Below are 17,535 nucleotides of genomic sequence, written 5' to 3'. Positions count from 1 at the left end.
ACAACACACGCCTGAGCAGCTCATCAACAAATGAATCAGACCGGGTCTGTGTGCATACAATTCCCTGGTTGGAGAGGCCTGTTTGAAGGCTAACATCGAACTATCAATAGTCTGGGCTGTAGAAACACTGCCCCTGTGTGTGTGTGTGTGTGTGTGTGTGTGTGTGTGTGTGTGTGTGTGTGTGTGTGTGTGTGTGTGTGTGTGTGTGTGTGTGTGTGTGTGTGTGTGTGTGTGTGTGTGTGTGTGTGTGTGTGTGTGTGTGTGTGTGAGTGAGTGTGTGTGCACGTGCAAATTACCTTTTTGAAAGCTGAACAGAACCAGACCACAGGATGCTAATGAAATTGCATGTCATTTAGATGTAATTTGTGGCTAATCTAATTCCCTATCCTGATCCTGCAGATGAAAATTAAAATGTACACAACAGCCAGCCCAGACATCTGGTTAAGCCAGATTAGTCTTCAAGACACCAAGTGACCCTACATACAGCCTCAATATACTGCTGCTATTAAATATATACAGTGTGTACTGTGTGCAATGTGTATGCCGATATGTCTGTGTGTGACCTTGCTGGCAGTCCCTTGCAGAAGCCCCTTTGTATTTTACAGTGTATGCCTGGGTGGTAGTATGAGTGGACATGTGTGTCCTTGACAGAATAAAATGCTACGTGGGGATTGGAGTGCAGAGTCTATGGTCGATTGTTTTGCCCACGGTCGATCATTTTGACATGAGAAACAGAAACTCACTTCAAGGTGAGACTTTGCCCCCACTCGGTGGAGCTAAACTGCTTGCAGACTACTAAGACAACGTAAGAGAGGCAAGCTAGCGTGGGTCTGTGTCTGTTATCCGTTCCCACAGCGTATTACATCATGTTTGTACATCGGATTTTCTCCTCTCTCCGTTCACAGGCCCTGACATAGAACAGGAGAAAACCTGATGTTTTTTTAGTCTACAGTAGCTTATGTTCAAGGTGCTTAGTTTGTCCTGAACAGGAAAACCTCTGGGCCCTACACAACAGACTGTGTTTACTGTACTATCCCTATTGAGTACATTCCATTCAAATCTAGACCTGGCCCAGAAGGACCCCTACGGAACAAGCACTAGACCCTGGGCCAGTTTCAAGGTCTGACAGAGGTGGGCGTTGGTGGTATGTGTGAGTGTGGGGTGAGGTCACTGTCCCATCCCTGAGTGACAACAACAAAAAAAGCACCCGAGCTACGAAGGTTCTGGTCAAGCAACAAGAGAACAGAGAGGCCAAAAGCCAACACCCCCATTGAAAATATCTAAAACAGCTGCCATTGTTCCCCCCCCCCCCTGTCAAATAGACCCCGGAACATGTGGTTGTTCGTGTATGTTTACTGTCCAACACCAATAGTTCCAGGAAGGAATCTATTTGGATAGGTTAATAATGAAATTGATAGCTGATATCGCTAACAGTTGCCTGTTTTTCCATAGGTCTGTGTGCATAATGCTCACTGGCCTGTAAGCTTGTATAGTAAGATCGGGTGTCCACAGTTTTGCTGGCAGTAGGCAATTCCCCTTTGTGTGAAAATTCTTTTGTGATGTTATCATCCTCCATGAGAACAAAAACAGGCGAGGGATAAAAATCTCCTCAATGTTCTGCCAGACAACAGTTTCAGTGTATCTTTCAATTTGGACATAGCTGATTCACTAACTAACTAATTAATCGGGTGTCATAAAATCTGACATAACAGGACACTATGTGACAGAAAGAGTTCTTGCATCAACAAAAGCTAGCAACACTTGATAGCATTCCTAGCATAAAGTGAATTAGCTAGCTAAAAGTAACATGATGAAACAGCCTAAGGCTTCTTCTGAGGCTGTATTTTATGTTACCACTCCTAGCCCTGATGATATCAGACTACCAGAGCCACTGGGGGGGGTTACATTAAATGTCTAACCCTGTGTAGCATAGTGCTAATTATAATTGGCTAGCAAAGCGCTAATGGTTTCCCCTTCAGAACTGGCACCGTTAGACGCCTGGCTTACACCCGCGGTAGCTCTAATTAGCGATAAGCAGACAGGGAGGTCATATATTTGATATGGTTGATTCTCCTCCAGGTCAACCTGAGGAGTCTTTGATGGTTTTCTGATACGGCCCTGTTGCAGCCTATAAAGTGGCTGGAGCCAGAGTAGGTTGAAGTTACCTCCAACCACTGATACAGGGTCAGATGTTTATTCATCCCTCTAATGGTTAAGGTTAAGATTAGAGGTAGGGTAATCTGTTCCTAGATCTGGACTTCAGAGTAACTTATACCTCAAGCTCTGGGGTACACTCAGTCCACAACATCTGGAAGTTTATTGTCAAAACGGGCCCCCACCCTCCATACCTCAGGATACATGAAGAATTCTGGCAGTATAAATCCAACAATTAGATGGAAAATTGCATTCCTGCAGTGGAATTCTGGGAAGGGCAAAATAAGGCTTCCTGATAAGGGGGGTGGTTCAGCTGGGTGTTGTCTCGGTAAACACTCTAGTTTAGTTTTTTTTTGTCATTAGGGGGTTGGGGGGTGGTTAAGGGATTGGGATTGGGGTGTGGACGAACCCCCTCGGTGCCTCTCCCTGTCAGTGTTGAGTCTATAAGGGGTATTAATACCGCCCTCTAAATGCCTGACATTTCATTAACGAGCCTCGTACATTTCCTATGAGAAACCACACTGACAAAGGAACAAAACATGAATACATACTGTATTTCAGGCATAAACCAAAAACATAAAGTGGAGGAAATATTGAAAATGTAGGAATTGCTAAAGAAAATGTAATAAAATACTATTGCAGGTGTAAGAATCTTCACACTTATAGCACATTTCCCCTCGGACCAGACTTCCCCTATGAATCAGTAAACCAGAGATAAACATTTCAACATGGAGAGTAGGCTTGGGCGGTATTCTGAAATAGCTACGGGATTGTACTACAATACCGTCAATACCGTTGAAACTATTCCTTTGATGTTTTTTAATACATTTGAATATTTGCCCGCGACTTTTTAAGCAAATACCAGTAGTCAACTTGCGCAATATGTTAGGAGATAAAGAATATCGCGTTCTTAACTTCACCTGTCACATAATTGTTTGTTTACAAGCACGACAAGAGACTGGAGCCTTGTGAGTCACTCACTGTTGTGCACCAGGTGATCTACTTAGAGTATGGAATTCGCAACTAAATGTTTGCCAGCTAGATATCTTATAACTATTAAGTTAACTCTCTTAAATGTGTTAAATGCTCTGCAGTTGTTCATTTGGTTTGCTAATTCAGTAGCTAGTTAGCTATCTAGCGAAGTTTAGCTTGCTGGTAACAGCAGAGATTCCCCTCCTGGATCAAGAGCTTTGCTGTCTAATATTTGTTTTGTGCGTGCAGCAAACCGTGAGTAGCATTTTTAAGAGTTACTTGTATAACATTATGAACTGGGATGTCTGCCCAGTTTAGGGCAGAGACTGTATACAATGGTCACAATGCCTTCATTAGCATCTAGTTATCATTCTATATGGGATTTTACATGTCCTTGTTAGCATTGCTAACCTTCCGATTACAACGGCTCAGTGAAGTCTGAAAATAGCGCCCCTTGTGTCCAGTGCCGGCATTACCAAATATCCCGGTATGGCACAAGGTCGATATGAAGGTATGACAATCTGGATACCACCTAAGCCTAAATGAGAGGATGATCTCTTTAGACAGTGTCACTCACTAGAGTCTAGACCTGCCTTTATTTTTTATTTTTCAGCTCCTCTTCATTTCCTCTCTCCTTTTTACCTATCCCTCGTTCCTAGATGTGAGTTTGAATGGCCGGGGGGGGGGGGTCCAGTGTCATTACACACTGATGTAAGAATAAACGTGATAAACTGAAGGAAGTGCCCAACATTGTCCCGACCCCGCTGGTTTCCTAGCAACCCCGCTTGTGTTCATAACAACATCACACTGACACCAGCCCCTAGTGAAAGACTGGGGCCTTACAGAGTGCAATGTAGATGACTGAGAGAGAAAGGAGGAGTGGGCTGAATATGAGATCACAGCAGCCAACTCTTTAGCTACACACACACAGACACACACAGACACACACACACACACATTAAAAGAGACAAAACAGGATACACTGATCCTTCTGTTCTTTGATTGCTTTTTGACCTGCCCTATCTAACCTAGCCTGTTTGTTTTCTATGGTAGTGCTCTGGTGAGTGAGTGAGATACGGTAGCAAACATGATGACTGTATGTTGCACCTGCTATAACCAATGCCCATAAGAATGCAGGAAACCCAGTAGCTAACTGCCTGTGCTCATGATAACTAGTCAGCAGTCTTTGTGTGTCCTTGTATCTGTATCTGGTGAGAGCATTGGGCCAGTAACCGAAAGGTTGCTGGTTCGAAATCCCCAAGCCGACGAGGTGAAACATCTGCAAGGCAATTAAATCAAATCAAATGTATTTCTATGTGACAAATACATTTGATTTGATTTGATTTAATGGCTCCTTTAAGTCGCTCTGGATAAGAGCGTCTGCTAAATGACTGGATCAAGAGGTTAGGGGTCAAGGCCGACGTACCTTTGCAGACGAAGCACTTGATGTGGAAGTGTTTGTTCTGCACGCGCAGCACCTCTCCCTTACAGGCCTTGCCACAGTTCTGACAGGGGATGGAGCTGCTGCTGCTGACCCCCTGCTCCAGAGGGCTGTGGACACCCTGCTGATGAAACACTGAAAGAAACGGAGAGCGGCACCGAGGTTAGATAGGAAATGCACACACCCTTCTCCATTTATAATGACACAAAGCGCTCGCATACTCACCCATGCAAGTCATCATCCCATCACTGATCTCTCTCTCTCTCTCTCTCTCTCTCTCTCTCTCTCTCTCTCTCTCTCTCTCTCTCTCTCTCTCTCTCTCTCTCTCTCTCTCTCTCTCTCTCTCTCTCTCTCTCTCTCTCTCTCTCTCTCTCTCTCTCTCTCTCTCTCTCTCTCTCTCTCTCTCTCTCTCTCTCTCTCTCTCTCTCTCTCTCTCTCTCTCTCTCTCTCTCTCTCTCTCTCTCTCTCTCTCTCTCTCTCTCTCTCTCTCTCTCTCTCTCTCTCTCTCTCTCTCTCTCTCTCTCTCTCTCTCTCTCTCTCTCTCTCTCTCTCTCTCTCTCTCTCTCTCTCTCTCTCTCTCTCTCTCTCTCTCTCTCTCTCTCTCTCTCTCTCTCTCTCTCTCTCTCTCTCTCTCTCTCTCTCTCTCGTCGATGCCCGTCAAACCGGTTCTGTTTTGGACACCATGGTTACTCCTAATTGGGGTTCAAAGAAGGGGGAAACAATGGCATTCAGATAGACTGCCTGTGCTAAGCAGGGCACCGTTTGCTAGACTAGTGTTTACCCGAGAACCAGTTTCAGCTTCAGTGTCCCTCCATTTATTCATTCATTCAAGAGTTTCTCCTCTCTGTTCTTTGCCTGCCAACATTACCATTGAGAAATGTCCCTGTTTAGCCTCTACTTAGGCCCAAATGAGATTTGGGACTCAAACAAAGCCATGTTAGGCACAAGCTGTAGAGTTATGTCTGTTGCCTGTAGGTACTCTTTACATGGTAAATACTACCGACGACAGTGAAAAACACCTTCAACGCCATTTATTATCCCTTTGAGGTCTTGGGCCTCTCGGCCATGAATAGAAGAACCAGACTCAGAGGTAGAGCAAAGCATTCTGGGAATGTTTAAAGAGCTATTTTTTCAGTTTTATACAGCGAGCGGGAAGACCGGTTAAACAACAGGGATCGGGGAGTGTGTGAGGCAAACTTCAAGGCAAACAAGATCTCATGAACCTCCGTGAACTAATGCCTTGGGATGACAAAGAAACAAGGATATTCACCATAAAGGCTAGAGGTGTGGTGCTGGTTGTGCACTGTGACCCCAAAATCTGCTTTGAATTCCAATCCATACTTCAGGATTACGATCTGTTGCATTTTTATGGAGATATTCGTAGTAATCACATGAAAGTACAACAGGAGGCATATAATATAATAAAATATCAAATCAAATACTCTGGCATATATTGGAAGTCTGCTGCTTGTCAACAGGAAGCAGAACTCTGTCTTATTACAGTGTAAACTACCAGTCTTCAGCATGTGGGTATGCTGCTACCAGTGTTGTGTTCGAGACCAGCTAAAGCGAGACTGATTCAAGACCAAGACCAGAGCGGGGCGAGACCGAGTCAAGACAGAGACCAGAAAAACGCAAGTCCAATTCAAGAGCATGATTGGAATTTTGTCAAATTGCCACCATAAAAAGAGTTCATATTTCAGAAGAACTTGTGGATTCTTTAGACATTCAGAATGGTGGGAAAATGCTGAGAGAAAATAGAGAGCCACTCTACAATTTATTACTACACGAGGGCCTTCTATGCCTTCAGAGAAGGGCTAAGGATTTATAAAATAAATAAATGCAGTTTTAAAATATACCTTTTTTTCATTTCTATTTAATCTGTTCAATAATAGTTAAATTATATTCTAATTATATTCAAATTTTCAATGATATTCTGATTTATTCTCTTCAGTTTCTGTTGGAAAGGAAAGGGTTAACACTGAAGCAAAATAAATATCCAATCAGGATTTTTCTTTGGTAGTCTCCAGGGAGATAATTCTAGCTAAGTCAGCCATTGGCTAGGCCATCAGAAGCGAGAGAGAAGGCATCTTCCATTGAAATCTATTAGGCCAGAATTGTGCAGTGACAGTGGAATCAACCAATCACATTTTGACTTGTAATGGATGGGACTGTTTTAACAAAAACATATGGAAACTGTGCAGTAGGGAGCAATAGTTTTCCCGCGGTCTAGCTAGCTTTTGTTGTAGGCTAGTTTGAAGCGGCTGCAGCAGGTGTTACCGAAAAGGATGCTGTTGCTAATTTGTTAGATTTGCCCTTTTTCACTAGCAACTTCGAACAAGAAGATACCTTTCAAGGGATCAGCATCCGTTTCAAATGATCGAAAACACGGCGAGTGGAACTGTTATTTTTTTTATTGCAGACCACTTGCTGTTGTTTGCTACCTCTTTGAAAATAACTTTACGTGTGTGAAACTGTCGCATTTGAACTTTAGATCATCGGTTACTTTGTGTGCTGAACGTTTAAAAAAAACATGTTTGCAATGGGAAGTAATAACTGTGCATTTCGATTTGGAAACGCTTCGCCTAATGGTTGTGTTTTTGTATTCCTGTGATTGGGACCTACTGGCTTATTATGTCCGAGTGAATGGAACTGCTTATCCGTTCACATCATGCATTGTGTGACTTATCTCGTTCTATCGGCCCTGTATGTTTTACAGAAAGTGCACTCTCCCACATGGACTGCGCTGCTATTACGGTCACTGTCCTCTCAGCATCACAAACCTGTCACGCACATCCTGTGATGTGTCACTGTTGGGGATGTTGTGATAGTGATGGTGTGAGGCTACCGTACAGTAGGTTAGTGTAAGCCGTGTGGTTGTTGTTGCTGGTAGCACTATCTGTGCGGGTTCTGTCTCTGTGTGAGTGGCAGCACAGAAAGCTCGGCTCAGCCTCAGGCCTGTTCGATTCAGTTGGGCGCATTAAGGTATGCCCGGTTTTCTGCTATCTCTCCCCCAACTGAAAGCCTAGGTCCAATAGCCACGGTTCGCCACTGCGCAAACATGTCTATAATAGATATAAAGACTGTTACAATTTCCCCCCATCGCCCCTTACTAATAGTGAGTTAGTAGGAAGCCCAAGTTTCAATAGGCGATAAGATGTTCATGATATATTTGGCATCAAGAAGCGGTTTTACGCGCTCACTGAATGGAAGCTGATAATGATGAGTTTTTTACTCTGAGTCAAGGCAGAGTACAAATGTATCCGACACAGGACAAAACTGTGACCAGACTTTGGAACCACAACACTGGCTGCTACTGTACCAATAAAGGCAAGAATTTGGGAGAAGGAAAGTCACGCATCCTCATAAAATGGTCTGAGGCACATCAAGAGCCTGAGTTGATTGAAACCATGTGGCACAGCAAGAGTCCAGCCGAGACTATTCTATTGGAGGAAATGGGGGGGTCTGCCCACTGCCCTCTCCCTCTCGCTCGCTCTCTCGGCCGGACCAGCATACACTACCCCTGGCACGCACTTGTTTAGTGGATCCTGTATCGTTCACTTCCTGTCTGGACAATAAATACGGCTTGGGGGGGTCCAATATGATTCCACTAGGGGGCTTCTCTTGTAATGGGTACAGTTTAGGCCTAGAGCATTTCAGGGTAAATAGTATGAAGGAGCACTCTTGACATACAAGGAACACAATGTGCTATGAAGAACCTCCAAGGGCTAGGCTAACAGAAAACACTGTACTGAGCTATTGAGCCCATCCCATAACACACATAACACCAAGACCTATAGCCTGGCACAGATGTCCTGCTCATCAATCACCCTGTTCTCCTCTGCTCCCTCGCTGACAGACACAAACCCACAGTGTCGCCCTCCCAAAGGTCACAGCCAGAAAACAATCTGAGCTATGTACCACTACAGACCTCGGGGACATGCCATCTATATCCCCCCCACCCAACCACTCACACACGAGAGGTCTACCGATTATGATTTTTCAACGCCGATACCGATTATTGGAGGACCAAAAAAAAGCCAATACCGATTAATCGGCCTATTTTTTTAATTCTTTGTAATAATGACAATTACAAGAATACTGAATGAACACTTATTTTAACTTAATATAATACATCAATTTAGCCTCAAGTAAATAATGAAACATGTTCAATTTGGTTTAAATAATGCAAAAACAAAGTGTTGGAGAAGAAAGTAAAAGTGCAATATGTGCTATGTAAGAAAGCTAACATTTCAGTTCCTTGCTCAGAACATGAGAACACATGAAAGCTGGTGGTTCCTTTTAACATGAGTCTACAATATTCCCAGGTAAGAAGTTTTAGGTTGTCGTTATTATAGGAATTATAGAACTATTTCCCTCTATACCATTTGTATTTCATTAACCTTTGACTATTGGATGTTCTTATAGGCACTTTAGTATTGCCAGTGTAACAGTATAGCTTCCGTCCCTCTCCTCGCTCCTCCCTGGGCTCGAACCAGCAACACAACGAGAATTAGCAAGCGCTAACTAGCTAGCCATTTCACTTCGGTTACACTAGGCTCATCTCGGGAGTTGATAGGCTTGCTTGAAGTCATAAACAGCGCAATGCTTGACGCACACCGAAGAGCTGCGGGCAAAACTCACGAAAGTGCTGTTTGTAAGAATGTTTACGTGCCTGCTTCTGCCTACCACCGCTCAGTCAGATACTTAGATACTTGTATGCTCAGTCAGATTATATGCAACGCAGGACACGCTAGATAATATAATCAATCAATAATATCATCAACCATGTGTAGTTAACTAGTGATTATGATTGATTGTTTTTTATAAGATAAGTTTAATGCTAGCTAGCAACTTACCTTGGCTTACTGCATTCGCGTAACAGGCAGTCTCCTTGTGGAGTGCAATGAGAGAGAGGCAGGTCGTTATTGCGTTGGACTAGTTAACTGTAAGGTTGCAAGATTGGATCCCCCGAGCTGACAAAGTGAATATCTGTCGTTCTGCCCCTGAACAAGGCAGTTAACCCAACGTTCCTAGGCCATCATTGAAAATAAGAATGTGTTCTTAACTGACTTGCCTAGTTAAATAAAGGTATAAAAATATATATATATATATATTTTTTTTTTATCGGCAAATCGGCGCCCAAAAATACCGATCTCCAATTGTTATGAAAACTTGAAATCGGCCCTAATTAATCGTCCATCCCGATGAATTGGTCGACCTCTATCACACACGTGCATAAGCACACACATGTGCACGCACAAATACCATACACAGGCAGGTATTTTTCCTTCAAGGTTGGCCGATAGCTACTGTAGGTGAGCAGTCAGTGTGGCCCAGATGGGCAGCCATCTTGAATTCCTGTTCCAGGAGCCATGCTCTCCACTAAAAATATCCCTGTTCCCTCAACCCAAGGCGATTCCATGGTGCTCCATTCCAGGCAGGGTCCATCTGCCTGGCTGGCAGTGGTGGACGATTAAAATGCTCGGGTTACCACCGCAGGGGCATTTTCTGGTGGCCAAAACATTGACCTTGGGATGTACCTTAACAGGGATAGGCGTTAGATCCCCTAGCTTTAGCTCTGTAATCCATATTCTTTCATTTTGGAATGATTTATTCTGGCATGGCTATCAACATCAGGGAGCCCCCCAAATCCAGGGAGTCCCCCATGCAGATCAACAAAAATGATCACAATCAGATTTATGGTGAAAAAATTATAATGGAAAACTACACCTGAACTTACTGCCACAATAGCAATGCAGGCTCACAGATAAACCTGTGCTGTCATGCCTGACATGATCTGACATGCATTTGACCTATGACCCATGACCCCAGGGTCAAATACTACAGAGTGCTTTATCCCCATTCAAAAGATGATGATGCAACTCTTTTTTTTGGTACAGACAGACACAGACAGACACAGACAGACAAATTACTGCCTTTGACATTCCAAGGACATCAATGTTAACATGCTTGTCGATGATTTACAAGTGCCATCCATCTCATTGTTTCTCTCTCACCATCTCTGTCTAGTTATCTCTCTCTCTCTCTCTCACCCTCCCTCCCTCTCTGTCACCAACTTCTGTCTATCTCGCTCTTAATCTTTTTTCCCTCTCTCCCTGAAATCTGGGTGATGAGATCAGCTCTGTGCGCCGGTCAGTCCAGATATGGCCGACCAGCCGACCGTGACTGAGTACGTAACTCGGTTAATAGAATTGATTAGGTTTAGCTGCAGCTCAGTATTTAAGGACGACACTCAAATAGTATCCTCTTAAATAGCATCCTCTTCAGTGGGTCTTTAATGGTTGTTTACATCTGAGACGTGACGGCATCACGAGGGGCTTACGACATTAAGCATTACAGCGATATCTAAAGCTTTGACACACTGGGTTCAGATCAGTGCAATGTTGAAGGGGACTCCAGCTTTGCCTATAGGCTATGTGTGACTAATTCATGAGTGACACCCGACCATTACTAAGCAATTTCGCGTCGGTGACAATTTGTGAAGCCATGACATTCTGATTTAAAGCATGTACGAAGTCAGTTGAATGTAACGCCATAGCCGGCTAGGACAAAGGCAAAGTCAGTGGCGGATGAGAGGAGTAGAGAGGAGATGAGGATGAGAGAAGAGGAGACGTGGCGCTCGGAGGATGGAATGAGCGCGGGTAATATAGGAACCATGTGACCTGCTCACACAGCAGACACCATGATGCAGCACAAAAATCACAGCACATAGCTTGAGATGGTATTGTTGGTTTGTGTGTGTGTGTGGGGTGGGGTGGGGTGGGTTACTGCAGAGAGAGAGAGAGAGAGAGAGAGAGAGAGAGAGGCCTATTTGTGCTAACTGTTTGTGTATACCAGCTTGGAACAACAAGGCCTGGAATAACCATTCAGGATAACCTTTGAGTCGGCATTTCTTTAGCAGCATTGGTGATGTAAAAACACTGGCATATGCCCAAGGGATAGGGATAGGAATGCATAACTATTTAAACTGAACATAGTACACATCCTATCTCCATGAACCTCTAGGATGAAGACAGTTCATTTAGAAGTGCCTGTGTCTGAATGCTAAACATGGCTTTCTCTCCTCATCTCCTTTCCTCATGTCCTCTGAGGAAGAAGGCCAAAAGCCGAAATGTAACAAACCTGTAACTTTGAATAAGCTTCTTTTTTGTTTTTTACTTCCATTGTGCTCCAAGAGTTGCAGAATCTCCTCTCTAGTTCAGACTGTTCCTTAATTCATGCAATTTGTTCGGAGAGCGAGGTAGGCGCAGTGCTCCCTTCCCTCATCTCCTCTGACGAAAGAAACAGGACAGATGAATTTGCATTTTTTAAGCTAATTTCCTGCAGTTCTACACATATTGTCATGATTTTACTTATGCAAAAATATAAAACAAAGGCATGTGATATATCAGACATTTTAATATAATTATTGTCAACCTAAAATATAGTCATATAATTATAAATACGTTTATATGGGTTTTATACACATTTTCTGTATAAATAGCTTCTAAAATAAATGTAAACAGGCCATAAATATATATATATATATATATATATATATATATTATTGGAAAGCTGAGAGTTCTATTATATGATACAATATCAGTACTTGTTTCATTAACAACTTGTCTAAGTCCTATCGTCTACTGATTTCAGCAAGTGTAATGGCTATAGATTGACTGTATTGTTTAAACGGGATGTTGGCATATCGGCAGTTCATTTGTCACATTTCTGGAATCATTCCTCTAAAACTGACTGGCTAGATAGCTAACAAACATACAGAGCAGATCAATTCTTCAAATTCATTATTTAACCAAATATTTTATCACAGCACTGGCAAACCCTGGTTGACCAACTCCCTGACCTTGATGCCATCTAAAGGTTCATGTCCATTCTAGTATTGTAATTCCTAACTCTATGGGGGCTACCTCCAGGGGCTGCGGGGGGGGGGGGGGGTACACGCCAGTGGGTGTCGCTCTGCCTGTTGACAGCTAGCCATCCCCACAAGAACAGCTTTCAAAGCCGAGCATCATCACATTGTGATCTTACAAACTGTCCACACCTCCCCGTCCACACAGACACACTGCCGCTATGGCCAACAGTCCATTCATAACCAAGACATAGCTGCCCCTCTAAAGATGGCTGTGTCTCAAACTCAACAAGGCAGCTAAGGACATGACATTGCAGTCCGGAGAAAACACTTTGATTCTATAGGCTGAGGCATTTGTTTGGACTCCCTCTTTGTCGCTGCATATTATCAGAAAATAGGGGAAAGGGCTGTGGGATGTTACTTCATCTTTTCCAGATCACACTGTGTAATGCTGCTATAACACATGTACACAGACACACACGTGCACGCACACACACATGCACACACACACACACACGTGCACACACAGATACACACACACACACAACAAAAACATATCTCCTGTCATAACAAAATATCTAATTTGTTTTCCAATTTGAGCCAGATCGGCCCCTTGTCATTGGTTTCATGCCTGAACGGCCAGCCAGACAGGCATCTTGTGTCACAGTCAGGCTGGTGCCCAAAAGCACAGTGCTCCCTGCCAGGGACTTCATGGAGTGTTGTCGCATATCATTCTGGCACATTATTAGTCATAGCCTACACTGAGAGAGTGTTGTTGTTTGTTTCTGGTATTAATATCTGGCTAATGTCAATTTAATTAGGATTACATAATACACAAAGGTCCTGTTTTGTATTCATTTTATGACAATTGTCTAATCATATTAAATGATGGAATAAACCCTAATTGTCCCTTAAAGTAGTCCAAAGAGATAAGGTAGGCTATGTCTTATTGGGCAGAATACTGCATACCTTTTCTGTACAACGATAAATCAATGAACCCTCCATTGCCTTTCAAGTCGACGCACACTGCGCTGAGGGCTACGGTCTACAGTGGCCATCGAGAAGCGTCTATGTCCCATAACCGACCCGTGCTCCGGACAAAGTAAACACACGTTCGGTAGGAGAAAACGAACCTGCGCTATATTACCTTTTTCTTCTGGCATTGTCGCGCTGTCAGTGTCCCTTTTTCAACTGTCAAACCCTTTTACAAAACGAAGAGCGGTGTTTCTTATCCTAATATCCAAGTTCTTCCTGCCGTTGCGCGGTGTTGTAGTACATCCTCCAAAACGTCTTGTTTTCTAACGCGCGGGGTCCGGTGCGGCACGCTCGAAAAGGAGCGAGAAAGCTGCGGTCAACAGTCGGTTATCTTTGGGATGAGCGGCAGCAGGTCATACGATTCCCGAAAGCCTCTCTCGGGTACGAGGGCTGAGTTCTTGTTGAGCTATTGCAGCTATCTAATATAAATAGAATCTTCTAGAAGTTCCAGTCCTAATAAAAAAAATGACACCGCCTCTCGGGAATCTCTCACAGGGCGTTTACCGCACCAGCACACTGGAAGCATAGAGATGCGTGTGTTTATGGAATATGGATGCGCCTTCTTGTGCGGTGGACTGAGGTGTCTTCCAGTTGATCATAAAAACGGCATAAAACGTGGAGTAATTTAATTCAATTAAACTCATCTCATTTAAAATAACCTTGATAAAAACGGAAGTGTTATATCATACGTTCTCTTGAGCAAGTGCACAATGAATGTTAGACAGTGCCTCTGTAAAGGGCAGGGAGCACTTGCTAGTGGTGCTTTTTTCCCCTCTCCAAGTGATCTCAATAATGAATGTGTTTTCAGTAGCAGTAAACTCCACACGGATCTCAGTGCACAGGAATGAGGATAAAAGGGTCAGGAGTGGAGAGGGCCACACATTTTATTAGGCTACTGGTAACCTATTTAATTATAAACACCATTATTATCATCACCATCATCTCAAGTTATGTAATGTTAGCTCATTATAGTAGCATAACTGTAACAGACAGTAGATTCCAGTACTACTATGTACTGGAATCAGACAGTAGATTCCAGACTTTCACGGACGTAGCCTGTTCATTTCTTTTGGGGGAGTGACGGTGCCTGGAAACCTGGATCATGGGTTTGTGTTGACAGTATCCATCATCAATGCAACATTTGCCAAGCGGACACAGTGAGAATGGCCTTACTACCGAACATAACTTCTGACAGCATTGACGGTCATAAGCATTCGAAAATACTTCACCATTTGAAACTCACGCTTCTTTGAGACTTCGGCGAGTATACAACAAGCTCTCACAGTCTCACGTCAGAAACGAGACGTTCATCCATGTCTCTCAAACGTCCAGCAGAAATACAAATCATGAAACTCATGTCAATATGGCGAGCGCATATGTTCTGTGAAAATCAGGAAATCGTGTAGAAAGGCATCATAGCTATATAATAATGACAAAGTATAGATTTTGCTTAGATGTGCTAAATCTAAACATTGTACCAAATTATTCATCTCCGTTTCTCCTTCAAGTACCATGTCGCAATGCGCAGTGTCTGTAGGAAACAGAAATATTAAAGACAGGAGGAGATAGGAATTCCATTGGGCAATGAATGGAGAAACGCCCCACCCAACTAAGCTAATCGTCACGCAATCCGATTCTAGTGGAGTTTCCCACCTCCTCAAAATGATATTTGTGTGAAAGCAACGTCACTCTGCTCTCACTCTGGGCAGAGACGCCGATTATAGCTCGGTGGCAGTTGAAACTCTGTGAGATAGACTCCTAAATTAATACTGCAGTTTGTTTGGGTGATTTTACAGCTAGCTAGCTACTTCACATGCTAATATTGACGTTGGTATTATTGTGTACACTTATGTTTCGTAGCTAGCTACCTAGCTAGCCAGCCAGGCAGCCAGCCAGCCCAGGGAGAGAGAGAACATTGTATTGTGGGTAGACTTGAGCTGCAACAGATTTCCCAAAATAATTTTCACATCTTTGTTAATCCCCCAGATATATATGTTTGTACATACTGTATATATAAAATATATATTATTTCCTTTATTATTTTCCCCTTCTCCCGTAATTGGAGTAAACTAATGGAGAACAACACTTAGGCTTCTACTTCCAAAGTAGAAATCTGCAGAGCTGGGATGGTTGTATCCCCCATATATATAAATAACATTCTATTGGTTGCAAGAATTGTATAACCATGTGCCAATTTTATAACCATGTGCCAACTATTTTGAAATCTATATGGCACAGCTGTCAATTTTTTGGTCCTTTAATGAAGCTGGTATACTTCTTTTTTTTCACAATTTTCTTTAACCAATTTTGGTCTTTAATACAGGGTTGACAGACAAGTTCCTTACTTTCTCCCCCTTCCACTTGCCTCTTCCATTTTTGTGGTAATGCTGAAATTAGTTGGTAGTAATTTTGGGTAGAGCAGACATTTCCATATATTTTTGTTAGCTGCATCTGTGACATAACTCCACCAATCCTATTTATGAAATAATTTACAAAGATTATACCGTTTTCTTTTTCTCCAAAAATAATGGAAAAAGGAGACATTTATGAAGCGCCAAACTTCTCCCACGTTCTGGTGTCTCGTTTAATTAAAACACCGCTACTGATTTGGAAAGATCAACATTATTACTCGCTCTCTGCCTGTCTGTCTGTGTCACTCATTCGTCAATGTCATATTGACGTGGCATAATGTCATATTGTCATATTCGTCAATCTCATATTCAAGAAATAGTCTGTCTTTCTCTTTGCATTGTATTTTTTCTCTCTCTCTCTCCCATCTCTGCTCGTCCTGGCCTCTGGTCATCTCTCTCGTTCTCTCGCTCTCTATTTCTCTGTCTCTCCTTCTCTCTCTCATGAATGATGTCAAACAGTGCTTTGTCACTATTGAGGGATGAGCTTCCCAAGGACTGGACTGGGACAAAATGGAGGACACTACAATCTATTCTACCACCTCTGTCTTGGTATAACTTTCAACACCCAAACCTTGCACATTCCTTTCTACTGACATCTAACTGCATATATTGAGTGTTTGTCTGTTATGCATTGTAACTAGAGTTGCAGGCAGCTATTAATCAAACTGGAATTTAGATCAGTAAACTTGAAGAGGATGACTAGAGCCATCTGCTATTGGTAATCCAACTACATCACAACACTAGAGTGTAAGACGTAAACAACAACATTCACACAACACAGCTTTGCACAGGCATAAAATGTAACACATTTGGTTGTCATCATTCCCCACATGTGCCTGCAACATGTAGACAACAGGGAACAATTCTATAGTCATTGTGCACATGACATACAAATACTTCACCATGGAGAGGAGATAATGTGTTAACAACAACAAACAGAGGATTATTATTCATCCATCCAACCCTGTCCGTCCGTCCGTCCACCCGCCCGTCCACCCGCAAACAGGAGGGTTCACCGAATGCTAATGATGATGTTATTGGATCATATCCATCTAGCAGGCCTCTCTACAACAATGGGTACTTCCACAGCTCCATCCATGTAGCCTCATTAGGCTGGAGACCGCTGATGATCATAACATATTTCCCGACTCAAGGACCTTAAAGGCCCAGGGTTTAACATTCCAGTAGCACAAAAAAACTACAACATTGAATAATGTAAATTGTATATGTAAAGTAGTTCTGTAGGGGAAATCGTTAGTAATGTAATGAATCATCTGCTGTGCAGCACTATTCATCTCTCTCGTTCTCTCTCCCTCACTCACTGTTGCACTGAGACGGCTGCAGGAGAGCATAGCAGAGTGGAGGCGGAATGGAGGGAAGAGAGGAGGGAAGTGTATCTATGTGAGATTGAGATTCCGTCGACAAAGACATTGTGTTTCTTATATTGTACAATTCCACGGAAATGCAACCATGTTGGCTCGAAACCAACGTCGTTTCTGTTTCGATTTGCAAATCTTCCAATAACCCGGGTCTTCCTTTCCCGTGGCGGTCCTCATGAGAGCCAGTTTCATCATTTGCACATGATGGGTTTTGCGACTGCACTTGAAGAAACTTTCGAAGTTCTTGAAATGTTCTGGATTGACTGACCT

The 17,535-nt window shown here is 43.0% G+C and overlaps 1 protein-coding gene across 7 annotated transcripts in view; it reads right to left on the bottom strand.

The window, feature by feature from the left end:
* LOC109906610 (actin-binding LIM protein 2-like) overlaps nt 1-17,535 on the bottom strand; it is a 109,405-nt gene that overhangs the window by 63,755 nt on the left and 28,115 nt on the right. For 2 of the 7 annotated variants that reach the window (XM_031792211.1, XM_031792209.1), the window contains exon 2: nt 4,553-4,702. In XM_031792211.1, coding sequence (XP_031648071.1) covers nt 4,553-4,702 — 150 coding nt within the window. Of the gene's footprint in view, nt 1-4,552; nt 4,703-13,587; nt 13,952-17,535 lie in introns of those variants that run through there. The other 5 variants (XM_031792208.1, XM_031792210.1, XM_031792212.1 and 2 more) reach the window with 5 other exon arrangements.

This window comes from Oncorhynchus kisutch, linkage group LG16 (assembly GCF_002021735.2).
Source record: "Oncorhynchus kisutch isolate 150728-3 linkage group LG16, Okis_V2, whole genome shotgun sequence".
NCBI lineage: Eukaryota > Metazoa > Chordata > Actinopteri > Salmoniformes > Salmonidae > Oncorhynchus > Oncorhynchus kisutch.
Note: the sequence above shows the minus strand (reverse complement) of the source record. Positions and strands in the feature narration are given on the sequence as shown.